Here is a 16,424-nt window from a genome sequence, read left to right as displayed (position 1 = left end):
TTGGATTGGATTGGATCACTTTATTCATCACGTATTCAGGAAATTTCATTGTGACAGTAGCAAAAAAGGCATTATAACTTAGACAGTACAGTCGCGAAGGCTGCAGAACAACAAAGCAAAAGCAGAAAGTACAAAGCAAATCAAAGTAAATGGGATCATTAAGAATCACCTAATCAAATCATTAAGGCAGAAAAAGTAGCAAAAACACAAAACGAGTGTACAGAGTTCCTGCCACTGGCTCCCTCATGAACGGCGCCATCTTGATATATATTCATATATAGTATATATTCATTCCATCATTCATTCATTTTCTGAACGGCTTTATCCCCACAGGGGTATTGGGGTACCGTGCCAGAAGCAAGGGACACCCTGAATCGGTAAACAGCCAATCGCAGGGATCAAGGGGGAATTTAGAATGTCAAATCAGCCTATTATGTATGTTTTTATAAAGTGGGAGGAAACCGGAGTACCCGGAGAAAACCCATGCAGGCCCGGGGAGAACATGCAAAATCCACACAGGTGGACCGAGCTGTATTCGAACCCAATACCCGACACGCTAACCACTCACAGTTTAATTCAGGATTGGACCTTCAACAGTGTAAATTTCCCCTAAGTAAATTTCCCCCCTTGTGAGGATATGTTACGGAAAATGAATGAATATTTTCATTTAATTTTTGAAATTGTATTTTTCACCCAATTACTTGACAGCAAATTGTATTTTTGTACTTACATGTCTTGCCCATTTCCTTTTTTCTTTTCTCAGCCATGGAATTTAATTTGCTATTGTGTTTGGCTGTGGCTTCACTGATGTCAGGTATTGATAAGGGGCGGGCAGTGAAATCAATGGGCTTAATAAGAAATTCATGACAATAACGCTCATTTGCCTTTTCAGTAAGTCACGGTTGTTCGACAGGAAAAGAGTTCATCACGACTTTTCTTCCTAACTACAAGAAGGGTGCTTCTTTCTGGCGGAAAATCTTCTCTCAGAGTGACCATAAACTGGAAGTGGTACTCACAGCTGTTGACTCTTCTGCCAATGTTGAAATCCAGGTCAGAAATACCTTGCAGTTCTGTCTGGCATTATATGTTATTGTTTGATTCATTTATTCATTTTTTGAACCGCTTATCTTCACAAGGGCTGTAAGGGGTGCTGGAACCTATCCCAGCTGACGTTGGTAGACACCCTGATTTTTTGGCCAGCCAATCCTAGGGCACAAGGAGACAGACATCAATTTATGCACGCAGATATACGTCAGGGCAATTTAGAATGTTCGCGCAGGCTACCATGCAAGTTTTTGGAATGTGGGAGGAAACAGGGGTACCTGGAGAGAACCCACCCAGGCTCAGTAAGAATATGCAAACTCCACTCATGTGGTTGGACCTGAATTGGAACACAAACCCCAGAAATCTGCGGCTAACGCACTAACCCCTCAGCCTCTGGGCCACCCTTTGATGTATTCAATGTTTTGTTAAAGCTCCATGTGATAAAAGTAAGCAGCCAGTCGAGAGAAGCTAAATGGAGTACCAGTTCTTTGATGCTGGGTGAAGGATGTATTCAATAAGGGGTCAAACTGCTTGGAAGTCAAGTTGTTGTTGTTGTTGTTGTTGTTGTTGTTAAATCACTCAAGGCGCCTGATGATAATTCTCAGAAGCGCTAGACTCGCGTGTGGGAGGCTCCGTAGTTCTCCAAAAGAGAGTCCCAGCTGACGGTGGTAACGGGCATTCTGAAGTGCGGGGCACCGGAGCCAGAGATGCTCAGCCGATTCTTCTTCTTCACCGCAGAGACGGCACCGATCATCTTCGCACTTCCCCGTCAAATGTTGCCATCTTCGGAGGGAGGGATGGTGGCCGGACCGGAATCGGATAAGATTATGAAGGTCTTTCTTGGATAGCTGGGACTCTTCCTCCGGATTGGGACGGGAGGATGTGAGGGAAATGACGCGGGGATGGGTTGATGAGGAGAGTTTGCAGCTCCTGCGAATAATAGCTAGACGTGTTTGTGGTTCTAGTGGAGCCGTTGGTTGAGGGATGGTGGAGCCAAGTTTCGCCTGCTCACCTGCTATGTCATTGCCTCTGAGATTGCAGTGACCGGGGACCCAGATTAGCTGGATCTTTTTGGATGGGCGAAAGGCCGCAAATTTGGAGTTTAGGGCAGTGGTGGGGGCTCAAGGTTGTTTAGGTTATTAAGGGATTGGAGAACAGACTTGCAGTCCGTGATGATGGAGGCCGAGGTCCAGTCGTCATACTGCCCGAGCCAGTCGATGGCTGTGTTCAGTGCAGTCTTTTCGGCTTGGTAAGAGCTGCTAAAGGACCCCGTTGGTGCGTGCCAGGAGTGGATCAGGGAGTCGCCTTGGAAGACCGCTCCTCCATTCTCCGTACCGTTGTGGGTGAAGCCGTCGGTGTAGATGTTTAAGTCTGTTTTATCTAGTGCCGCAATAGATTTGGTGGCTGCGGCTAACTGTTGGGAGGGGGATGAGGATTTCTGGATGGGTGTAAAATGAATAGGTGGAGGGAGAGGTGGTGGCCACGGGATATTAGGGTTGTATACAGTCTCCGCGCCTGCCGGGATGAGGTAGAGGTTGGTGAGTATAGGGGTGGTAAGAGTTTGCCAGTCACCCTCTTAAGGCATTCAGGACAGGGTGTTTCGAAGAACACTCTCCTGTCATCTTTGGGGGGGAGGTGGGACCAGTCGTCCGGCTTTTTCAGACTGGCTAGTCGTAGGCGGTTGGATAGAGGTGAGAGCTGGGCCTCGTGGAGGAAGGCATCAATGGGAGTCGTACGTAGTTGACCCGTAAGGGCCCATGCCGCGTCCGACTGTGCCCTCTCTAGCTTCTGGATGTTGGTTGAAGAGGCCCAAGGTGCCCACGCAGGAGCTGCATATTCTGCGAGCGATCTGATGGTCGCGATGTAGATCCTCCGCATGTCCATAAGTCGCCATCCCCAATACGTCCCCGTCAGTTGTCGCAATATGTTGGTGCGTTGCCTCATTACTTGACTCAATGTGCTCATGTGTTCGTTGAATGTGAGACGGCGGACATACTAGACCCCTAGGAAGGTAGGGGTTGGATTGAGCTTGAGTCTGGCACCCCCGACGGTGATGTTTGGGCACCATGAGGATTCGGCAGCGTCCATTGTTAAGAAGGCAACCTCCGACTTGGACGTATTGAGGGTGAGGTGGTTATTCGCAGACCATTGGTGGACTTTGGCGGACTCTGATTCTAATCTCGTCTCCACTTCTTCTTTGTTACGACCGCTACAGACCAGCGCCAAGTCATCAGCGTAGCCGGAGACGAGGATGGTAGACTCAAAGGAGTTAAGCAGGTCGTTGATGTAGATGGTAAAGAGAAGCGGCGACAACACCGATCCTTGGGGGAGGCCTTCCTTGAACGTGCGGCAGCGTCTTGTTGTACCGTTGACCCTCACGCGTGCCGTTCGGTTGGTGAACCAGGTTTTGATCCACTCAACATACCAGAGAGGAACACCAATCTCCAGGATCTTCTGGAGTAGGTTGGCACGCCACACCTTGTTTTATCTAAAAGATTGGTGAAAGTGTAAAATACAGATGAGGAATTCATTGGATCATCTATCCTTTTGTCCTAGTCTAGATGGGAGTCCCTGCATTTACGTGTGATCCAATATGTAATGTCAGTGACTGCGCTTAATGAGTGTGTACCCCAATGTAAATAATATGATTAGGCTTTCAGGCCTATTCAGCAGCAGGAATCCAAATGGCCTCAAGTTTCACATAGCAGCAAACTACTGATTAGCCCTGAATTGTAGTACAATACTGGAACATAACCTAAGTTTGAAGTATTAATGATGGGTAATAAACCCATTTTTGGACAAAGCAGGTAAAAGAGAAGGCAAAGGTATTCATGTTTGATATTTAGAATGATCAAATTTCTATTCTTTTTTTTATAAAGCCCTGTTGGTCGAGTGGTTAGCACATCTACCTCTCAGTTTTGGGGTCGAGGGTTTAATCCCAGGTTCCACCCTTCCTGTGTGGAGTTTGCATATTCTTCCCGGGTGTTCAGGCATTTTCTCTGATTTATCCAGTTTCCATCCAGATACCAAAAACATGCATGGTAGGCTGGTACTCTGAAGCACCCCAAGGTATGAGTTTGAGCGTGCATAGTCAGCCCTCTCCTTGTGCCTTGTGATCAGCTGGTCTAATGGAAGGTCTGCCCGCCAAGTGTTCACAGTTGGCTAGGATTGGCTCCAGCACAGCACGCAATTATAAAGCAATTTAGTAGTGGTTTAGTTTGATGTTTCTTAACTTTTAATTTGATGAGTACTATCATATAAAAATTGGGGATTTTTTTGTTCAAATTTAGGCTATTTGAGGTTAAAGTACTTCTTTAAATTAATATAATTGACATGATTTTGTTTTAATTTATGTTGACCAATATATATTTGTTCTGTGATTTGAATGAGTAGATATTATTTGATACTCACTGATAGTGTCAAGTCTCACAAAGTATATGTTACACTTCAGGTGGCTTCTGTGGACTTCATCACTAGGCTGAGCCTCTCAGCTGGTGAAAGCCGCTGGGTTAGCCTGCCTGTCGAAGCAGAACTGCAGAACCCATATGTTTCTGAAAAGTCAGCAGTTCGCATTACATCGAATGCAGAAATTTCAGTGGTCTCTTTCAACCGGAGGCTTAGGACAGGAGACGGAACCGTGGTGCCTCCAGTGGCAGCACTCGGGACAGAATACATTGTATTCACACCACAGGGAGGGCAAAGGTCTATGGACAAGCTCCTGGCTATTGTTAATAGCAACAGCTCAAACCAAGTGACCATTTTACCTAATAGTGATGTGTTGCTACGCGGTCGAAGGCATTGGAAAAGTGAGAAGCCAGTGACCTTTACCTTGGCACCCTATGCATCCTATCTAGTGCGTAGTCGGAACTCTTGGACAGGTCTCATTCGATCCAAACTGCCTGTGGCTGTTGTAGCAGGTCACCAGTGTTTGGCAATGGGTTCGGGATGTGAACATGTCTACGAACAGCTTCCTACTGTGACCAACCTGGGTAAGAGCTACATGGTGCCCAGGACTGGGAGCTGCAAGGCCACAAACTGGGCAGTGATTGTAGCGGCTGAAGACAACACTGAGTTGACACTGCACAAGAGCCATCGTTCGCCGAACAAACAGTTGAGTTACATATTGCCAAATACTTTACAACATGTCAATTATGCTATGTATACTAGAGTATGGTCTTTTACCAAAAAAAATCAACCTCTGACATCAGATGACAATAATTTTCAGATAATATTTCACTTAGATTTTTCTTGAGGTTCTGTAAAAAAATAATAATAAACCTGCATAAACTCAAAGCCTAGCTACTTGCTGCTCGCCCTCTGTGCAAATTTGCTGTCTTAGACCCTACCATGAACGAAAACTAGAAGATAATAGAAACCGCTGGAGAACCTAGAAAGTATCTATCTCTATGAATTATGTTTATACCAAATCTATATTATGTTAAAATGATATAAAAATATTTAATAACTGAAACTAATCAATTTGCTTCAACTGTTCTACAGTGTGGCACCGTGTAATCTAAAAAAGACACCTGGCAATAATGAACAATGTTATTAGCTAAATTAATGTGTTTGTCATGTATATAACAATAGTCATCTTTGGTGGCAAACATAACCTATCATGTGTATGCATTAATGCATCTTGTACATCTACAGGATACTGAAGAAAGCTGGATTATTCATCCGCCAGAAACTGATTAACAAACATCCTCTAGTTGTCAAAAGCAACAAAAAAGTCATGGTGCTCCTCCTGAGCAACAATAAACCACATGACCCATTTTTAATTACAGTCACCCCCACCTGCAAGCTATCCACTGATTGGACCGCTGAGACAGTGGATGGGCTCAAAAGTACTGTAGCTATTTTGGCTGAGAGGGAAGGCTCGTCCAGTGTCAAAGTGTGTCTGAAAGGACGATGCTTGTCCCCTCATTGGAATAGCTTCATTTCAGACAAAGAGTGGGTGTGGTCTAATCTTGCCGTAGGGTCACAGCAGAGTCATGTGACAGTGGAAGGTGACACTCGTATGGCTGTCTACGTCTATGGGGGTAAAAATCGGCATGCTTATGGAACTGCTGGTGTTTGCGCTGCAGGTAGATACACAAGCTGATTCACATTTCCCAGTTACGAACAAAAACAGATTCACGCTAAGGCCAACGCAAAATAGATAAAATCCCTAAATATACAATGTAATTATATCAGATGTGTGTCTTGTAGGAACCACGAACACTACACCACCAAAAGATCCCTGTAATTCGGTCAAATGCCAAGAAATGGAACGCTGTGTGGCTGGAAGATGTGTGCACACGTCCACTGCCACATGTCATGCTCTCGGTGATCCCCACTACTTGACATTTGATGGCCGACGTTTTGATTTCCAGGTAAGCTCAGGACACTCTCAACTGTTATTTGAGAGCTGAATATACTTCAAAAACTATTGGTCTGTGATTCTAATGCCTTTGGTGGAGTTGATTCAAGTGTGGTTGATATTTTTTCTACTAGGGTTCCTGTACTTACATTTTGGCAACTTTAGCAAAGAAGGTGCCTGGCCTTTTGCCTTTTACTGTGACCACCAAGAATAACCACCGGGGTAACCGTCGGGTCTCCTTTGTGAGGACAGTAACCATCACCGTTCACGAGCAGACAATTATCATTGACAGACACAGAAACCAAGTTGAGGTAATACATCTCATCTCATCTCATTTTCTGAGCCGCTTTTTCTTCATTATGGTCGCGGGGGCTGCTGGAGCCTATCCCAGCTGACTCTGGACAAGATGCAGGGCACACCCTGATTTGGTGGTCAGCCAATCACAGTGCACAATTTTACTAATTTTGTCATACGCAGTTTCTGGGTATGATGACAATTAGGCTTTTGTTGTTTGTTGAGTCAATGATGATGACAAAGTCTATATCTGATTATTATTGTCCAATTATTACAAGGAGACAGACAATCATTCTCGCTCACACTCATGCATAGGGGCAATTTAGATTGTCCAATCAGCCTACCATGCATGTCTTTTGGAATGTGGGAGGAAGCCGGAGTACCCGGGGAAAGCCCTCACAGGCCCAGAGAGAACATGCAAACTTCACACAAATGGACCGACCTGGATTTTAACCCAGGACTCCCATTGTGAGGCCGACGCGCTAACCACTCATCTGCTGGGCCACCCTGAGTACATTTCATTAATATGCATTAATATTATGAAACGCTTATCTTCACATGTGCTGTGCCGGGTGCTGTAGCCTATCCTAGCTAACTACTGGTACCAGGCCGGGTATACTCAGAATTGGTGGCCAGCCAATCACAGGACACATAGTGACGGACGGAGGCCGGGCCGCCTCATTGCATTAATAATAACAATAAATTATAAAACTATCTCTCCCAAATAAAACTGATGTCAGCACTGGAGAACTTTTTCACACCCAACAAAAGAATAGGTCGTCATACTATCATTGTTTTTTTTTTAATACCATATTCAGTCATATGAAAATTCCAGTGTTATTTTATCCTCCTCTGACCTTACTTATCATATATTGGACAAAGCGTGACTGGTCAAGGCACTTCATTATATTATTGTGTCTCCTAAAGGGTTGGTCTTGTCTTCACAATTTTCCCATTACAAACAGTTATTGTGACTGATATTTTGAACTTTATTTTTAGGTAAACGGGGAACTTCAATACTTACCAGTCAACCATTTAGATGGGCAGATCACCGTGAGCCGTAGTGGGGCATATGCTGTCCTCAGAACTGACTTTGGTTTGATTGTGAAATATGACTGGAACATGAAGCTTTACATCACGGTACCATCCTCATATTATAAAAACTTAGGAGGCCTCTGTGGAAACTACAATGGAGTCAAAACAGATGATCTGCCAGAGCCAAATGGTAAACGAATGAAAATAAGGAGTTAGAATGCACAGCAAACAGTGGGAAAGAATGCGTTAGTTATCCTATTTTTAGTCTTTGAATATGTAAGAAAGTGTTTTCCATAAAAGACTTTATGTTGTTATGTTACATTACTACATGCCACATTGTTTTACGTTAGATTTGTGAGTATGAACAGCATTTTATTAGAGATACATTTGCTCTTGCTCTTAAAATACAACCAAATACACTTAGCTGAGTTAAGTATGAAAGTGGCACTGCATATGACCAACATCGACGCCCCATGTAGATTATAACATGGGTATATTGGCATTGGTTTAATCTATCAGGATCTAATCAAGGGCATTTATTCACAGCCAAACAATAGAACAACAGTATAAATCAGGGGTGGCGAAGTCGAGAGCCCCTATCCAGTCTGTTTTCCATGTCTACCTCCATCAACACACTTGAATCAAATAATCGGGATGGGTATGAAGCTTCTGGCTCAGCTTTCTGATGAGTTGACCATTTGGTTCAGGTGTGGTAGAGGAAGGTGATATGGAAAACAGACTGGATAGGGGCTCTTGAGGACCGGACACGGCCACCCATGATATAAATGTATGATATTCACCTGTTGGTGATTAGTTTCCACTTGTGCCTAGTGCCAGAGTGATTTACAACTGTGTCATGTTAAATAGCTGTGGTAGTTATTTTATTGCCTTGAATGATCACCTAATTGGATTGATGACTTAGAAAGTTATCACAGTTAAACAACCTACTGCCCACAGTTGGCTGGGATAGGCTCTCTTGATTGCGGAAAACAAATCTATGAATTAAACTGATTATCTACAGACATTATGTATTACTTATGTCAGTGGTCTCAAACCGGTCCTCAAAGGGCCACAGTGGGTGCAGGTTTTCATTCCAACTCAACAAGGATACCTTTTGCAAGTGCAATCAGTTAATTAGAGTCAGGTGCTACTTATTTTAAAGACACCTGATTGGTTAAAATGTCGGCACTGGATCGGTTGGAACAAAAACCAGGACCCACTGCGGCCCTATGTGGAACCGGTTTGAGACCACTGACTTATGTGGTCACAAACTTTCATTCAATGATGAGAACTACCTGATGAGGTACCAGAATTTCCCTATTTGAAATGGATATTAAGTTATATCAACTTCAATTGTGAATTACTTTTCTTTGAAACCTAAAAAAAACCAAAAATGTAACGCATATCATAAAATAGAAATCATAAATTTTGTGGGATGAAAATGGAAGAGAAAAACATGATAAATCTGATATTACGTAAAAGAGAGAAAATGATCAATCTTAGATAAGATTATTTAAAATCACCAAGTCTTTTAATCAAAATAACTGTGTTTTCTATTTTTTAGGCTCTCGCCTTTCGGCTGTACTGAAGATGATCCAGGAGTGGAAAATAAAAGATCCAGATATGTTCTGCCATGATAATTGTGGTGGACGCTGTCCCACTTGTTCACCAGATAATCAGGTCCATTTCCGCCACTCCAAACTATGTGGAATTATAACAAAGGCAGATGGACCGTTTGCATCCTGCCACGAAGTGCTCAACCCCTCTTTGTATCTTGATAACTGTGTCTACGATGTCTGCATCAATAAGGGTAGGCAAAATGTTGGGGATAGAAAAAGGAGTATTTTTTTAATACAGTTTGGAACATCTAAGTTATCCCTGCTTTAAGAATAAAAAATGCCTTATTGTGGCCTTACAGGTGCAAGACAGATTCTCTGTGATAACCTGAAGAGTTACAACGATGCTTGTCTATCAGAGGGGGTGAAAGTTAATCCCAAGTGGAGAATGGTCACTAAATGCCGTAAGTCACTGAGTAAAGTTGAACAAAAAAGTTGATTGCTATCTGTTTGGAAACAGATGGTCTTTTAAGGATTTCTTTCCATCACCACAATTTTGTAAAGTTATTCTTAAGAAAAAAAGTGTAATACTACCTTTTCCTTTCAATGTGTTTATGATATACGTTCCTTCCTTCGCAGCTCTTCCCTGTCCTGCTGGCAGCCACTATGAGGCATGCGGCTCAGCATGCCCTGCTTCCTGTGGAGCCACAGTCAGTGAAAAGCGGTGTGCTGAATCTTGTGTGGAGGGATGCCAATGTGATAAAGGACTCGTGCTCAGTGGAGACAGGTAGAATGTTGTACAGATTACGAGGCATCAAAGGCCTTCACATTTTCAATCCCATTAAGTACCGTATTTTCATGACTGTAGGGCGCACTAAAAAGTCTTAAATTTACTTCAAAATATACAGGGCGCCTTATAATGCGGAGCGCCGTGTGTATGCCCCGAGTTTCAAAGCCTGATTGAGAGCACTTCTGGCCAACACTTTTGTTATATAGAGAAAAGGCGGACGTGGGTGGGGTCAGGCATGCGGAGGGTGTGTGTGTAAGAAGACGCTTAAGGCAGGCCCCTACCAGGTACGAGTATATATAGTGTGGGCATGTGCTTTATTGCAAAATAATTTCAGTTTGGTTTTTAAGGCCCCCCGAAAATGAATAATACAAATAGACACGCTTACAAAGCTCAGTACAAACTTTAAGCCATCAATTATGCAGGGGAACATGGGAATAGAGCATCCGCGAGGGAATTTAAGATCAACAAATCCATGGTTTGCAATTGGAGGAAGCAGGAGAACGAGCTTCTCCAACTCAAGAAGAAGAAGCTCAGTTTCCGTGGAAACAAGGCAAGGTGGCCCAACTTGGAAGACCAACTGGAGTGGTGAAAATCCAAGTTACGAAAATGAACTCTGAGCTTGCCATCATTCCTGAAGGCTTAACTAAAGAACTCCAATCGCTGGACATCGGCATCAGCTGGGCGTTCAAAGCAAACTTGCGAGCGGTATGGGAACAATGGATGATAGGTGGCAAAGAAAGCTTTATGGAGACTGAGGCAGTGCCGGGCTAGTTACGCCACTATTTAAGAATGGATTGTGTCGGCTTGGACTAACGTGTCTGCTTGCACTGTTGTCAGAGCTTTTGCCAAAGCCGGCATCATTTCTGTGGAGCCACATGGCAATGTGAGGGACTGACAATGAAAAGAGGGAACCGGCGATTTTGATGAATCATTTGCACCATTGTTCAATTCGGCCACAGAAAATGAGGACTTTAGTACATTTCTGGGTGATGATTGTTTAAAAAACGCGAGAACATTGTAAAATGGCTAAATAAAGTACAACCGAATTCAGTTTTGCTTCCTTTGCCTTTTTAAAAATGTGTTTTTAGTGTGCGTCCGTATGTTTAAGCTAGTGTATGTTTTGCCATGCCTAACTGCGTGCATTAGTGCAGTGTGCCTTATGTGTGTGTCACAAACAGAAATAGCACCTGTTACTGAGACTGCACCTTTAAATGTGGTGCGCCATATAGTCGTGAAAATACAGTACATTGGTATCTTGACTTCTAAACGATTTGGTATGCCAGTGTTTGTAATTTTCTAAACTTTGTCATGGAAGGGAACACAGTGAACCAAAAACGGGATTAAGAATTGATTCTTTGTGATTCCTTCAGGTGTATTCCTCTGTCTAGCTGTGGATGCAGGCATCAGGGAAAATATTATCCAGCAGACATCACTTTCTGGGCAGATAAGACTTGTACTACCAAGTGTCAATGCCATAACAGCAAAACTGAGGTACTAGTGTATTTTGTACTGAATGTTGAAATATAAGGAAAGTAAGGACTTTATGATTAAAAAGATGTTGATATGTGACATATTTACATGATGATTGATGATTGTTATTGTTAATCAATTGTTTCACAATTTTCTTGTTCTATTTTGTTTCCCGCTGCTGAAGTGCACACCGGCTTCCTGCAGGAAGAATGAACAATGTGCCTTGAAAGGAGGCATAAGAGACTGCTACCCAGTTTCTTATGCCACATGCCAGGCCACAGGAGACCCCCACTACAGAAGCTTTGACAATCGGCGGTTCGATTTCCAGGGCACTTGTACTTATGTTCTGTCTCAAAAAAAAGAGGATTCAAAACAGGACCTGTTACCCTTTCAGGTGCTCGTCCAAAACGAGAACAGGGGACGTAATAAACGAGTGGCATATACCAAATCTGTCTCTTTAATGGTACTTGGCTACACAGTCAGCATGAGCCGTGCAGAACAAGGGAAAATACTGGTGAGTCTAATGACGTGTTTTTCATTGTTTCTTCTTCATGAAAGAGTAGTATAATTATGTGTGCTGGAAATACAGTAGATGCATAGTTTATATTTTTAATAAGATTTATAAACGTGTGTCCAATGTCTAAAATGGTTGAATATATTAGTTCTATCATTCATTGATTCATTCATTCATCTTCCACACCACACATCCTCAAAAGGGTCCCAGGGGTTGCTGGAGCCTAGCCCAGCTGTCTTCGGGTGAAAGGCGGACTACACCCTAGCCAGTCAGCTGTAGGATACACAGAGACAAACATCCATTTGCAATCATACCACCTGGCACCGACGGGAATCAAAATGTATGCATTCCCATGGGCTAACCGCCTGTGGGAGGGGACAAAAAGGTTGGTGTGCAGACAGTTGGGTGGCAGCTAAAAGGGGTTGGATAGGACTTGGCTTTGGCTTGATCACCAGCTGCAGAAACCTCTCTGGTTGGGGAGAACCCTGATCTACTGCGTGAGGCTCACCTCTACGCACAACTTGGGTTCCTGTACCATTCCTGGAGTTGCTCACGGTGAAAGGCGTTGAGCTGGTGTGGGCATACTTATTGCCCCCCGGCTCGATGCCTATACATTGGGGTTCAGCTTGGTGGACGAAAGGATAGCATCCCTGCGCCTTCAGGTGAGAGGGGGGGGGGGGGGGGGGGGGGGGTTGACAGGCCCTGACTGTTGTTTGCGCATATGCACCGAATGGCAGCTCTGAATACCCACCCTTTTTGGAGTCCTTGGAATGGGTGCTGGACAATGCTCCTTCTGGGGACTCTCATTCTAAGGTCTGCTGGGTAAGCCTGGCAGAGCCTCACATCAGAAAGAGATTCAACTTCCACTTTCAGCAGACCGTCTGTAATGTCCACAAAGAGAATGTAGTTTTGCTTTACACATCTGCAACATCGCGTGGACATCAGGGACAGTGCCTCCGGATTGGTAAACCAGGCTGGTGGCTTTCCTGTTTAAAAAGAGGGACGGGAGAATGTGTTCCAATTGTTTCGACCAACCAGTCTACATTTGCTTTGTGGACTTTGTTCGACCGTCTTTCACAGGGGAGTCTTGTGGAGGGTGCTCCAGGAGTATGGGGTACCATAATCCCTGATGCGTGGGCTCCGGTCACTGTATGTCTGATCTGTGCGGCTGGCAGTAAGTTGGATCCATTTCCAGTGGGTTTTGGAGTCCACCAAAGCTGGCCTCTGTCAACGATTCTGTTCATAACTTTCATGGACAGAATATTTAGACGTAGTCGTGGCATTGAGGGTAAGATTTGGTGGCATCAGTATTGGATCCCTGCATTTTGCAGCTGATGTTGTTCAGTTGTTTTGCGTTTGGACCAACGACCACCTACATTACCACGATTCCGAACCTGTGCCCTGCAGTCTTGCTTTGCCGTGGCCAGTCTACTTGCCGAAGGACATTTAGCCGACTGACATCTGGCCGACAGCCAACTCGCCAAAGGGCCATCTGGCCGAACGTAGAATTAGCAGAACGACTATTTGGCTGACCGACTATCAAGCCGTAGAGCATTTAGCTGACGCGCTCGCCCCGTCCCTGGGCGTGTGTGTCTAGAAGCTTTTCAACCTCGGCCCGCGGAACATATACGGCCCATTACTGATAACAACATTCATTTAGAATAACAAGTTGCAGATCATAACATTCATTTAAAATAACAAGTTACAGATAACAACATTCATTTAGAATAACAAGGGCATTGATATGATCTTTTCGCTTGTAGGTTAACAACCGATCCATTAATTTACCATACACCTCAGAGGATGTCCGGATTTCCATGTTCCGTCAAGGTTATTTTGGCATTGTGAAAACAAATTTTGGTTTGACTCTCAAGTTCAACTGGAATAGCCATGTAACCCTGACTCTTCCCAGTTCATACTCCTCTACTACAACTGGTAAGAAACTTAAACATCCACTTTGAATCTATATTTTACTCAGATGTGCTGATTTCATTTTTAACCATGATGCAATGACTGATTTTTCTGATTTGTTTTATATACGTTTCATTACATTATTCAGCAACATGTAGTACTTTTAAAAATGAAATTGCTGTAATTACGCTTTTATTAGTTAACCTTTTAACTTTTAGTAGCTTTTATTAGTTAACCAGCACGTGAGATAAATGACGTAATTTGGCTATATGTAGAATTTATTTTGATGTACATACATTACTTTTTATGCCATGTATGTAGAGATAAGCAAGGTGAGTGCCAAAAGTTTTGGAACTTCAGCTTTATTTGCCCATCACTTGTTCACCCAAGTTGTCGTTTTTTTGCCTACTGCAAAGGCACCCATTGGGTGTGGATAAATTTGTTTGAAGCCCCACCGAAGACCCCCACTCGCCAGTATAACACTACTAGATTGTTGTCGCATCACTCATGCCTTAGATTTCAAATGAAAAGCCAGGCACACTGTTAAATAGTAGCAACCACAACACACACGCTCAAACTTGGCTGCTCGTTTTGTGTGAGCGAAATTCCCATAGCACCCGAACCCTACCAACCACCAGTCATTGGTTACCAATAAATATTAACTGGCCCTATCTGAACACCCACCTTTAAAAAAATGCGGCCACTATTGGCCTTCTGTTTTGATGCACCTCGTTTTACATTCCCTCGCCACCATAACAAACAGTTCAAGTGAGTCTTAAATTGACAAAGTCACAGTCTGTGATGCCGAGCTGCCTTGCTAACCACAATTTCTGCTGATTTCGCAATTTCACTTACTGCTCATTTGCACCAAAATCTTGTTGTTTGCACCAACTGTCTGGGTCAGATAGTGTCTTGGTTATGTATGATGGGATTTCAATCTGGGCCTAAGTAATTTTTTTTGGGCGGGAGAATTGTAGATCAGGTTTTATACTTATACTGTATAGGTATATATTGTATTTATTACTGTTACACTCTTGAACCCAAGCTGCAACTCAATTTTGTTGTACCATGTACAATGACAATAAAATATTCTTTCCAATTAATATTTTCCTCTACAATAAAAAAAAATCATAAAGTACAAAGCCATACTGTTATGAATTGTGATGGCTGATTAGTGATTTGTCTGTTCTCCAACAGGATTATGTGGAAATTACAATGGAAATCCTGGTGATGATTTGCTGCAACGTGATGGCACGCAAGCTAAACATATAAATGAATTTGGCCATAGCTGGAAGGTGTGTATTCGTAGGTCATTAGAAATTTTATCAAAAATCATTTTTCTTTAAGTAATTGAGTTGGAGTTGGAAATGATTGAATGTTTCATTTTAAAATAAAAAGGAAAAAGAACATACAACATATAAATTACATTCTACATAAGGCACATCGGTCTTTAAATGTGAATTAGAGATTAGAGTTAAAATATATTATGATATAATAATAATGAATATTTACTCTTTCAAATTACTAAAAATACAGTAGTACCTCGAGATACGAGCATAATTCGTTCCGGGACTGAGCTCGTATGTCGATTTTCTCGTAACTTAAACAGACGTTTCCCATTGAAATGAACAAAAAAAAAATTCATTCGTTCCAACCCTCTGAAAAAACACCAAAAACAGGATTGGAAAAAATGTCTTATGTCTTCCAATCCGCCATCTATTAACAAAGTAACACATAACTAGTGGTTTAATATGACAAAAATGTGTTTAATAGTAATAAAATTATACACATTTTGAAAGGGGAGAGAGAGAGAGACGGACAGAGAGAAGGAGAGGAGGGTGCTTTTTGCACGTCAATGCCATCGTAACATAACATAAACTAATTTAAATGAACTTGTATTACGATACAGACACACTCAAAATAATAATCGAACATAACACTAAACTTAATTCTAATTTTGTTGACCATTTTGGGTTGGCTCTTTTTGCCCCGCCTCCACACTGACTTTCAGTCAATATCAAGGGTTGTTTGAGTTTGTATTCCCTTCAAAATATTCCCAAAATGATGCACACAAATGCTCACAATAGAATAACGCACGACCACTTGCCAACGAGAAGTAGTATATAGGCAATTCGCACTGACTAACAGGAAAAAAAACAACGCTCCGCTCAGTGTTTACAGAGACATTATAAAGATGGAGTTGCGACCAAAGACATTACACGAGGGAGTTGCAGGGTGAGAGACAGTGGCCATTGTGTTGTTATGAGCAGCATTTCGCGTCTGCTGTCTGCTCGTATATCATAATTTTCTCGTATCTCAAGATAAATATTTGCCCGAAATTTTACTCGTATCTCGAATTGCCCGTATGTCGGGCTACTCGTATGTCGAGGTACCACTGTACTTTCCTTTGGATTGTCCAGTAATCATTGTCACACACTTGAAGGAAAT

General features: G+C 42.8%; 1 protein-coding gene across 1 annotated transcript in view; it reads left to right on the top strand.

The window, feature by feature from the left end:
* Positions 1-767: 767 nt before the first annotated feature.
* LOC144199045 (IgGFc-binding protein-like) overlaps positions 768-16,424 on the top strand; it is a 40,912-nt gene continuing 25,255 nt past the window's right edge. Inside the window, exons 1-14 of the mRNA XM_077720385.1 lie at positions 768-814; positions 893-1,050; positions 4,496-5,154; positions 5,698-6,131; positions 6,256-6,419; positions 6,541-6,717; positions 7,700-7,925; positions 9,300-9,545; positions 9,654-9,755; positions 9,931-10,078; positions 11,452-11,572; positions 11,736-12,065; positions 13,829-14,000; positions 15,174-15,271. Of these exons, the coding sequence (XP_077576511.1) occupies positions 808-814; positions 893-1,050; positions 4,496-5,154; positions 5,698-6,131; positions 6,256-6,419; positions 6,541-6,717; positions 7,700-7,925; positions 9,300-9,545; positions 9,654-9,755; positions 9,931-10,078; positions 11,452-11,572; positions 11,736-12,065; positions 13,829-14,000; positions 15,174-15,271 (3,042 nt within the window). The 5' untranslated portion in view covers positions 768-807. The remainder of the gene's footprint in view (positions 815-892; positions 1,051-4,495; positions 5,155-5,697; positions 6,132-6,255; positions 6,420-6,540; positions 6,718-7,699; positions 7,926-9,299; positions 9,546-9,653; positions 9,756-9,930; positions 10,079-11,451; positions 11,573-11,735; positions 12,066-13,828; positions 14,001-15,173; positions 15,272-16,424) is intronic.

The sequence above is a fragment of the Stigmatopora nigra genome, chromosome 7 (assembly GCF_051989575.1).
Source record: "Stigmatopora nigra isolate UIUO_SnigA chromosome 7, RoL_Snig_1.1, whole genome shotgun sequence".
Classification (NCBI taxonomy): Eukaryota; Metazoa; Chordata; class Actinopteri; order Syngnathiformes; family Syngnathidae; genus Stigmatopora; species Stigmatopora nigra.
The sequence above is the reverse complement of the archived record's forward strand: the minus strand, read 5'-3'. Positions and strand labels throughout refer to the sequence as shown.